Source organism: Lepeophtheirus salmonis, chromosome 2, assembly GCF_016086655.4.
Source record: "Lepeophtheirus salmonis chromosome 2, UVic_Lsal_1.4, whole genome shotgun sequence".
NCBI classification, from domain to species: Eukaryota; Metazoa; Arthropoda; class Copepoda; order Siphonostomatoida; family Caligidae; genus Lepeophtheirus; species Lepeophtheirus salmonis.
The window spans coordinates 33,510,525-33,521,742 of record NC_052132.2 but is presented as its reverse complement, the minus strand read 5'-3'; the positions used below and the strand labels follow the sequence as shown (position 1 = coordinate 33,521,742).

Sequence of the window (11,218 nt, the reverse complement as noted above, 5' to 3'; positions counted from 1 at the left end):
AAAAGTAATTATTTTATTGGTTCCCAAAACCTTACCTAATAATAAAAAAAAACCCTAAAAAATGGCCCAAAATCAGTTGATAGAAAGAATATCTTGACAAATATGGAATTATTATTTAATAATTAATTCTTGGGAGGGAATTATTCCCAGCTTAACAAGAGTTCATTTGAATTCAAACAATGAACATTCAAAAAACTGACGAGGGAAAACATTGACGACTGACAACAAATACAATCATAGCGTTACTGCATTTTTATCAACTCGCAACCTCATCCCTGAAAATAAATATAATAATTTCAAAAAACAAACTTCTTTATTGTTCTATATGTTAACTGATAATTATTCTTGAGATATTACTTAACCCCTACATGAGATATAATTAATATTTTATTAATATGAAAATCAAGGTCCTTGACTTTTTGTGTTCATAATACGTAGAGTGAACTGCTTTGAATCATAGAGATGCCAATTGATGAAGGAAAATACATTTTAGCTCTCAATATTTCAAAAAGTGTGTCATTTACCTCAGCGGTCACCAGTTTTTTTTGGAGTTCGTACCGTGAAATATGTGGCCTGACAATGTACGATCCCTACACATATAAATCAGAGATAATTATAAAATTTGTGTATATTTTATGCAAATACATGACTTAAAGGCCATATTAACCCTATAAAGGGGTTACTTTTATTGTACATCATCATCTTTCGACCAAAGAGAAGTAGATCTAAAATAAGTTGGTAGTTAGACAATTCATACCAACCATGGAATTATTATATAATAACTGTTGGGAATTGTTAAAAGCTTAACAAGAATAAATTATAATTCAAGCGATTAACGTTCAGACACAAATTACTGGAAAATAAGTAGAGCCATAGGCAATTGACGACACAGTACAGTGTACATTTTTGTATTAATGAGGTATCACAGTGTAATATAAGAATTTACTTATTAATGTCGCTTTTTTTTGAAGGCTTTTAAAAAGTATGTTGCTTAAATTGATATTTGATAAGGACTGTACTTCTCCTATTGTTCTCGCCTTGTATACATTATAAAGGGAAATGGTGTAATTAAATATATATTCGATTCCGGTTTGCAACTCTCTCATATGAAGTTAATAGTCCAAGGCATGATCCTCATTGCTCTTGTATTCCAGCTATTTATTTACGGACGTATGTAATCATTTCATTAACTTATTACAAATCACATGTAATGTTTCATAAAACCTTTAGATCAAATTGGTGGAGTCGTTGAATTTCCAAATACCATAGTTAAATACAAAGGTACTTATATATCTTGTATTTTATCTGTAAACTGACTGACAAAATTTCATTTATTAAATATATATTTGTATTCTTTACTTAGAACTATGTCCATTTCATTTTTTTTACTATGAAAAAACAAAACTTTGCTATTACAAATCCACGACTCCGACGGAATATGAGGATGCTCAAAAAACTTGCCAAACTATGTTTCCATTAAGAGGAGTATCCAATGCCTCTCTTCAAGATGTCAATTTGCGGGATTATTTGTATGGTAAGAAAGATTTCAAAAGCACATATCATGTGTGTGGCTAGATTTTCACTGTTCTTTGTACATTTGCCCAAGGGACTGAGGATATTTTAATATAATAAGTTCAAAGTCTACCTTGACTGTTATTTTAATAGTCAAAAATCCCTATTTCAAAATTACAAGGACTTTAACTTCCTTCAAATCACCAATCTCATGTCTCATATTCATTAATCTAAAGTCATTTTTCAGAAGATTCTTTAAGAGAAACATTTTTTACTATATCGTGTAAAAGTGTTCATTTTTTTATTTGCTTTTGACTGCGATAACAAATACAAATAGAGACATTAGTTTTGCCAGTGTTAATTGTATCTTTTTTCGACGCACTACATTTTAAATCTATCTTTGTCACATTCAGCATCGTTTTTTATTTCGTCCATAAACAAAAATATTTGTTGTAGTCAAATGCAACATTCAAAAAATGTGTTTTCTTTCGTCTTCTTCATGTAATTATCATGGAAAAACATTCGTTGACTGATACATTTCAGCTTATCATAGTTCAAGAAAATAACATAAATTTTTTTATTAATGAAGAGGTTTTGTAAGAAAAACATATAAAAAGTACCGATAATTACATTTTACCACGCCTTTAGTTCGCTAATACAAGAATAACATGTATTTTGGGCTGGGTTGGAGAGGCTGTTAGCCCCTCATATTAAGGAATTTTTGTTTTTACTATAAAATTTAATATACTATTTTTTTCCAAAGAATTTAATATTATAAACATAATTTAATTATCTGTGAATAGCTTTTGATTTTTAAATTCTTATCCTTAAAATGTAATATTTGAAATATCTTTGTACAAAATATAATTTTTGGATTTCTCTAAAAAACTAAAAAATCCTAAAAAGAAGCCCCCCGCCCACCCCCAAACTAAATATATATAATCTTGCAGACGCCCCTGTCCCTGAAGTTAAAAACCCATTGTGCTGGTAGGGCGTACTTGGGTTAAATAAATATTTTACAAAAAGTTTGAGAATCCCTGGAATAAAGAACTATTTTGGATTTTAATTTATGAATATGTATAACTCATTTTAAAAATTGTGGAGACATAAAATGACAATGATAGTCTAGGAGTCTAAGATTTTAGGGATTGGTATAATTGACTTATTTGGCTAACTACCAGATGATTTCGGGGCTGTTTTCTGTTTCTTTTTTGGGGAAAAAGTTGGGGGTTTACAATAAAATTAACAAAATGTACGTTTATACTTTATTGAAATTGAATAATTTAATCCACTAATTTTTTATAAAATAAGAAACCAAATGATTTTTCTTGACTCTAAGTATATTACAAGGAAATTCGTATATGAGCTAAGTAATTAATATCCAATGTCTTAAGACTAGATATCAACTAGCTTGACTGTTTCTTAATGATCATCAACGGTCATTGTTTGATAAATTCATATTCTTTCAATAATAATTTTGATTTTTATGAAATAAAAAATCACTAATTCTATCGTTCGGGACCTATATACATATTTATTCAGAATTGGTGATGTGTTATTTAAGTTTCCACAATAGCAAAATAATATAGCTCTCTTATTCTCTATCTCTTTTTAGTTGATCTGTTATGGAGTGATGGAAAAAATATTTGTGAATCTTCTCCATGTAAGGTTTTTTATAGGTAAGGGATTCTTATAAATTACCTCCCCATCAAAATTGTTTCATAACGGCTCTGAAATAAGAGTTGCAAAAAAGTTTATTGTCCTTGAGAAACATTTATAATATAAAGAGTTCATTCCAAAGCCCTCCTTTGGCCAAGACCCGATCCTTAAGTATCTTTAAAAAATATATTTGCAGCTGGTACATTTAGTCTCTTTCGGAACACAACATCTCAATCAGCTTCCGTAGCTACTTTAAGCTGATCCTTGATTACTCTCGGAACAGCATTGGTATTTTTGTACACCATATCCAATGAGATAAAGTCTAGGGTTTTGAAATTGGAAGAAGAAGTACGGCCAAAAAGAAGCTCTAAAAATGACGCACCCAAAACTTAGTCAAATATGGCTGTTTTAGCAAGTGCTTCATGGAGGTTCACAAGGCGTGAGTTGGAGGGGTTGTAGCCCCCCCCCCAAAAGAGACTTTTTGCTTTTTAGAAGAAAATTTAATATTTGAAATATAATTTTTCAACTTACTTTTTCCACAAAAATAAATTTTTTGCGAATAACTGTTTGAGTTTTGAAATTTGCTTCTCAAAAAATTTAAATCTGTTGTGAATAGCTATGATTTTTAAAAGAAAATTTAATTCTTTGTGAATGTCTGATAATTTTTGGTTTTTCAAAAACAAATAATATTTGCTATTTTTTTTCAAGAAATTTAATATTTGAAATTTAATTTCTCAAAATTTTTTCCAAAAATTTTCATTTTTAAATTCTTTTTCCAAAAATTCCAATAGCCCCCCCCTCCCAAAAAAAATAAAAAATAAACACAAATATATATTTATAATTCTGCAGACGCCCCTGGGTTACACCCTGTTGAACTCAAATTAGGCTTCCTTAAAACACATCACAGGCCCTTGATAGTATCTTAGTCTTCATAAAATCTAAGTAGAGGTCCTTGTCACTCTTAATCCTTCAGGAATACGGTTTATTTTTTTCCATTTGAGGACACTGAGGACCGGGATAGAGACTGGTGTTCATAGTGAATGTATTTAAATTTGTAATTCTTAAAAAAACTTCAAAATCTCTTGAAATTGATAAAAAATGCTTAAATATTAATGGAAGGGTAATTTATAGCAATCCTGTACATTTGATAAAATAATAAAAGTATTAACAGATTATTTTATATTTTTTATAGCATTGATTGTAGAATATTCAGGTTAGTTTATTCTGTTTCTAAGTTTAGATCGTTTTTTGAAAAGAAAAAACAATATTTTCATTCATATCATTACCTTAGATTTTTGTCTGCCGTCATACTTTTACTTCAAGGAAACGAATAAATGTTATGGATCACTTGGGAAAAAATTAACGTACAAAGAAGCGATCGAATATTGTAAGAATCAAGATCCTTTGAGAAACTCATCCATGGCTGCGATTGTTTCATCACAATTATTAAATCTCATACGTGATCAAATTGCCTCAAAAACCTTTTTTGTTGGGCTTACGGATTTGAATGCAAAAAAAGGGTCAGTATTTCTGGGTAAATGGTAATCCATTTTATTCATTTCCATTCTGGAGAAGTGGAAATGTTGAACAAGGTCATGATTGTGTTGTAGCTAGTAAAACAAGAGACAAAATGCAAGGAGACTGTGAGGAAAAAACATCATTTCTTTGCGAAATGATTCCTGGTGAGTTAACTACGTCGAAAGGTATTTCACTGCAGCCATACATAATTGAAGGTTACGTCATATTGGGGCTAGAGTTGATTTCAAAAAAGAAAAAAAACTATTTAAAAACAAACAAACTTATAATAAATCTCATCAAATGGCTTTAAAAATATTTAAAAACTTAAATCAATTACTGAAATACTACTTGATGTCAATTATTAATACTGATATTAGAATTAAATTTACGTAATAGGCATTGAAGATTTTTTTAATAGACAGTTTAATATGGTCATTGTCATCTAAATAAATAAGGCTATTTCACCATTTTTTTTATAAAACCTGATTGTATAGCCTCACAAAAAGGCGAATATAATCAATACTGACGTCATATTAAACGCTGTATATGAATAAAGGAGATTTAAGTATATAACAATCCATCATTTTTCCCTACAGCATACTGCCCCATTGGATTTTTTTACTTTCCAGCGGAAGATACATGCCTTTTCTACTCGGCGACGAATAGACTTTCCTTTATTGATGCAAGACAAAGATGTCGTTCCATGAGTCCTAGAAAAGGTTCGCATCCTGTTGTTGTCAATGGAAAATCTCTGAATAATCTCATCTTTGGTAAGTTCATTAACTTAAGTTAACCCAAAAACAGTCTTGAATAAAAATCAAGAAAAAGAGCAATTCTCAATATACCGGGCCGTGCAAAATTATTTATCAATGATGTAAATATACTTTTTGAGAGGTTTGGTGGCCACCAATCTGATTGTTTCGTATTGTTACTGTTAAAATAAACAAAAATCCTTCCTGTGAGAGCGTAACAACTTCCACACGTGAGACCATGTCCAATCAGGAAACAAAGAGGATCGAAATTGCAGCCCTCCTCCGAGCGGGAGTGCCTCATAACAACATTAAGGAACAGGTTGGGGCCCCGTTGAAGATAATTTACAACGTTTCCAACCCTTTGGAGTCTGGGGGTGATCTCAAGCATTCTCCTGGGGCTGGAAGGAAGCCCACTGTCTCAACAAGGCAAGTAAAGGTAGTGTTCAAGAGGACTCCCAACAGGTCCATTGCCGACATGGCCAGAAAGATGGGAACGTCGAGATCAACTGTTTCAAGGGCATTGAAAAGGGCTGGAGGAAAGTCCCTGAGGTGTACTGAACGCCCTCTGCTAACTGAACGTCAGCGAGAAGTCAGACTTGAGTGTGCCAAGAAAATCTTGAATGATATCAAGAGCTCATCTGGACGCATCATCATTTTTTTCAGATAAGAAAACTTTTACGGTCGATCCTGTTTTCAACAGGTAAAATGACCGTGTTGTGAGCTTTGGAGATGTGCAAGATAAGCACCGCTATGTGGCAACAACAAAGCACCCAGCTTTGGTGATGATGTTGGGTCTCGTGGCCTCCAACGGGAAGGCCATGAAGCCAAGGTCCTTCCGTGGATCAAATCCATAGTCGGCAACTCTCCTTGGGTTTTTCAACAAGATGGAGCACCCACCCACGCTTCCAAGAAAGCTCAGGAGTGGCTTAAGGACAACATGAACTTTTGGCCCATGGACTACTGGCCCCTCAGAGCCCAGATCTGAACCCACTAGACTTCTCTATCTAGGCGTACGTGGAGACCAAGGCCTGCAAAAAACGACACAAGAACATAAATGCCTTAAAGGCTGCTGTCAACAGGGCCTGGGCCTCCATGGACGCCGATTACATCCAGCAAGTATGTGGCAGCTTCAGACGTCGCCTGACCAGTGTCATTGAGTCAAATGGTGGCTACATTGATTAAATTTGATCACAAACTATTTTATTATTCTAAAAATATATGAATAAATTGTTTCTCAAGTGATTCGAAATGTCATTATTGTCCGCGATATGTTCTGAACAAAATTCGGTAAATTATTCTGCACGGCTCGGTATGTATACAACCCTTCAATATTTACAATATTTTGTATTTAAGATATTTCTGTTAACTATAGGTTTTGCATTCGAATTTTAAAGATTTTTTGATCTATTAAACTTAATTTTCCAATAAAACCCATCTGTTTATGATTTATTCAATGGGGCAATGGAATTTTGCTTGTTTAAGTTCAATTTGGAGGATTTCCAAAGAATTAATCATAATAACTTGTTGATGAAAATGAACAATTATTCGTCATTAATTTAATACCAATGCTATCCAGACTCAATTTTGAGAATAATCATCATAATTTTTTTTGTGTTGAGGGCCCACAAATGTAGATTGATAATTGTACCTTCTCCTCAATAATGATAAACTAATTAATTATATTAGATATGTCAAAGAATGAGGACTTTTACATCGGACTAAGTACGGGGACACTCACAACTCTTGTTTGGGAAAACGGGGATGACTATGAAGCAAGTAAGAGTGGGATGTTCATGTCACCCTCTGCACATGTCAACACTTCAACTACCAAGAAATGTTATGGAAATGATAAAAAATATCCCTATCAATGGACTCATATGGATTGCGATCTAAAGTTGCGGTACTTTTGTCAAGTAGAGCCAAGTAATTATTTTACTTTTTTTTTAACAAATACTTTTTATAACTTACTTCTAAATACTTATGTATTTCTAAGATTATCCCCAACTTCCACCGACTCCGCCGAAAAATATTTTTGAATCCATGTAAGGAAAGATACATCAATCAACTGTTTAAATCACTGATGGGGCAAGTAAAGATAGTTAAATCAACGGAGGTTGAAAAATGCTCTTTCAAACTGCTGTTAATTTCCTCCTGTTTCGTCAAATTGTGTTTTGTTTTTTCTTCGTCAAGAAAATAAATCATTGGTTTGAGTCAGTCAAAACATTGATAAAATCGTTTACAGATAAATTAATATCAAATGTTATTATGCTTAAGCTAAATGAGCTCTGATTAGAATCTTAAATCGCTGCAACTGTACCCAATCTCATCTCCCTACTAACGATAATTGATGGAGATTAATTAATTATTATCTTTGTTTGCAGTGGAGAAGATGGAGTCTATGAGAATGATGAAGTGACGTAAGTAGTACTCCATTTCAAATTCATTAGTTAAACCCTCTATATTTAATCTCTTATAGACCCCAAGCACCACTAGCTACAATCCCTGAGATGATTCCTGGTAATACGTTCGTAAGTGTAGTTTCTTTTAATTTCTATTTGTTCAAAATCTAATATATTATATGATCTTTTTTGTAAGGCACCACCCTACATAAGACCACCTTCATTAACATCGACAAACATTACGACATAACTAGAAGTTGGGGGCCTCACCTCCTAGGATACATTTGGGAACTATCTGATGAAGGATTTAATTAAAAGTTTCAAGAACTTGTATCAAAATAAATAGTAGATTAATAATTTAAACTAAAAAAATAATGAAACTGATTGTGGTCATTTTCTAACTTAATTCTCAAATGTACTTGTATGATATATAAAATGGACTTACAAGTGTGATTGCAACAAAACTGATACGGATTATTTCTAGAATTGTAAATTTTAAGTTTTTCTTTTTGTGTGTGAGATTTTTGTTAGTTTGCAATCTGGTAAAAGTGTTTGGATTATTCTTTAATTCTTGAAGAGATAACATCAAAATATTTAGTAGCCATATGTGCCTGTGACCATAAAAAACTTATGGTACCACTTACACTTTCTTTTTAGTGTAGAATTGAGGATCAATAACGGATTCATTCTTGCTATGTCGTTACTAGATACACATTGGGATTTGTGTTAATTTCCTTTTTCTCATAATTGGTTGTATCTAATCTGATGAGAGCTAAGTTTTCAAACATTCTTCAATTTGTCAGAGTTGCTATCTCATTTATGGGCGAAGGGCGTCATGTCGAAATAGCTTACAATTTACAACTCCAATAATATGACTGGAACAGCCATGAAATAAGTAAAATAATTACATTTCTTTAATACAAACTGGTTGCCAGCTTATATCATCACTATTTTACGCACACCACGTTTTAATTTTAATTTACTACTCTACATAAATGTATATTATCAATTCTTATTCAAAGTGTCTTTGATAGTTACGAAAATCTATACACTAGGTATATCTGTACATAAAAGATCGCAAATAGAGGAAAATTTCAGAGTCAATATTTAAAAGAGATATTATAAAGTAAACTTGACATTGAATGATTATATCTATTTTAATAAAAGCCTATAAAAATAGTCCTCGAAATGAAATGGAATGCCACGTTAGTCGATCATTTATATAAGTGTTTTGACAAGCAAATAAATAATATCTTATCAATATAGTAAAAGACTGGCATTTCAATTTTGATATTGAATTGAAGGATTTTTGGCCAATTATTTTATAAGAATAATGAAACTTTAATACAGGGGTTTGACGTGACGTCACGATTTTAATTTTTTCTATTTTAAGGGTCTAAATAACCATGTTTTATAACAATACAAACTTGTTTTAAATCAAAATGAAAGAAAATAGTCAACTATTGATTGTTAAATTAGAACCAAAGGACTTAAATCTTACTGTTTATAAAAAATCTCATTAGATCGTCGTTGTTTATTTTAATAAACTAGCAGTGGTATCTGGCGTTGCCCGGAGTAATTAGGCGTCGGCTAGATGACAACTTTAGCTTTAATAATATAGAAGATTACTCCGCAAGAAATCCTAAACTTTTTACTCTCCGTTTTTGTATGAGAAAACTCACATTCTAGACAAGTTTTCCATTTCTCTCTGAGTTGCACTTTTTGAAAGAATTGACGCTGAATGAAAAAGTTTCAAATATTTCATATATATATATATATAAATAATATTTCATATATTTTGAAAAGGTTGGTATTACTGACAGTTTATCCTATTTCAATTTTTACTACTCAATATCTGCATTTATATGAATTTATCAAATAAAAACGTGATTAATTATTTTACTTCATAATTATTTTTTTTAAATCTTAAATAAACGGTCCCAGAGTTGGTTCCAATTACCCAATCTGACTTAACTACACCAATTTAAATTTTTAAATAACAAAGGACTAGATGGCACCAATTATAAACTCTGTTGTATCTCGATAAATCTGGATTTAGCTTCATTCAAATAATTTTGAAAATTTCAAATGAGCAAAACTTGATGAGTCATCATTTTTCTCCACTTTGACAACAGACTAAAAATGTAAATAAAAGGAAATGTATTCGCCTGTATTAGCTGGAAACCTGGCCGTGATGCATTCATACCGGATCTGGAATAGGTCAAAGTGTGTTCCAAAGTGTGTGATTGCACATCCCTGTATATAATGTACGTAGTAACAACATAAATTTAAATATATTTTTTAATTTACAAATTACAAAGGGGGAATTTTTACAAATGAACTGGAGACAATAATCTAATTTATCTATGAGCGCAGAATCTCAATTTTTCTCTCAGTCACTTAAATTCTGAAATATCCGGGATAGTTGTAATACGTGACTATTATCGTTCCGAATCATTTTTTACACTTAAAACATTTACCAAATTAAAAATAAGACTAATAAAAAGTGTTTATATATTATAGAAAAGTATTCATTCTATAATTTAAAAAAAAAATCTATCTAAAAAATATGTATCTCCAAGGATTTTGGTTCCATTTGTTATTTTTTAAGTGAGTTCATCTTTTATGGGATTGTACTAGCAAATAATCAATATTATCATCATATTTTTTTCTGATTTCAATGCAAATTTCATGAGAAAATGCCATGTAAAAGGAAGATAATGACAATCTATGGAAGATACTTCGATTTTGCTCTTCTATCTCAAGAGATGGTCGAATTTGGATTTCAAATTTCATGAGGGACGCCAAAAATGAGAATTCCTTCGAGGAAAACTATCAAACCTCTTAAAGGAGTAGAGTTGACTCCCTCCTCCTTGGAAATGAGATACCAGGAACGAAACAATAAAGTGATCTATTCTCGGCGAATAGATAATTGTTATATCTCAAAATGAGATCACTTACAAAAACAAAAATCATGGAAGATGCATAGTTTTTAAATAGATATTTTTTTAAAATATTCCCATTGAATATTTTTCTGTCCTCATGACTATGTATTATGAAAAAGTTATATGTAAGGGTTGGGTGATAACTTAGGTTTTTTTGTATACATTCTCTATCACCTTCCTGTACTAGCTCTTTGTTGTTACAATTAACAAATCCTTAACACATGATGTTAACTTTAAATTTCCCCCCTACTAACTTCATAATAAAATATAGGCAAATTTTGCAGTTTACATCAAATCTATTCTGAGCCTACGTCTTAAACTTTAAGTATCTGAAACATTCAATTAAAAATTTATATATAATTAAATATTTATTTAATGTATATCCTATGCATGTAACCTTTCAAAATAGTTTCTAACATTAGAGAAAATATTT

The 11,218-nt window shown here is 31.3% G+C and overlaps 1 protein-coding gene across 2 annotated transcripts; it reads left to right on the top strand.

The window, feature by feature from the left end:
* Positions 1-3,102: 3,102 nt before the first annotated feature.
* LOC121113617 (uncharacterized) lies at positions 3,103-8,224 on the top strand. Of its 2 annotated transcripts, none has more exons than XR_011779033.1 (9): positions 3,103-3,175; positions 4,364-4,384; positions 4,463-4,853; positions 5,286-5,459; positions 7,128-7,364; positions 7,435-7,526; positions 7,823-7,858; positions 7,918-7,970; positions 8,041-8,061. XR_011779033.1 is itself a non-coding variant. In XM_040707446.2 (9 exons), the coding sequence occupies exons 3-9, from the start codon at positions 4,679-4,681 to the stop codon at positions 8,088-8,090; spliced, it is 774 nt and encodes a 257-aa protein (XP_040563380.1). In that variant the 5' UTR covers positions 3,103-3,175; positions 4,364-4,384; positions 4,463-4,678; the 3' UTR covers positions 8,091-8,224. The 2 variants fall into 2 exon arrangements, 1 of the variants encoding a protein (XP_040563380.1); XM_040707446.2 differs by having other exon boundaries at positions 7,435-7,483; positions 8,041-8,224.
* Positions 8,225-11,218: the final 2,994 nt, after the last annotated feature.

Coding starts and splice junctions, on each gene's coding strand:
- LOC121113617 (XM_040707446.2), top strand. CDS start 4,679: ATGCAAAAAAAGGGTCAGTATTTCTGGGTAAATGGTAATCCATTTTAT. Junction 4,854..5,285: donor TCTTTGCGAAATGATTCCTG/GTGAGTTAACTA, acceptor TTTTCCCTACAG/CATACTGCCCCATTGGATTT. Junction 5,460..7,127: donor TCTGAATAATCTCATCTTTG/GTAAGTTCATTA, acceptor TAATTATATTAG/ATATGTCAAAGAATGAGGAC.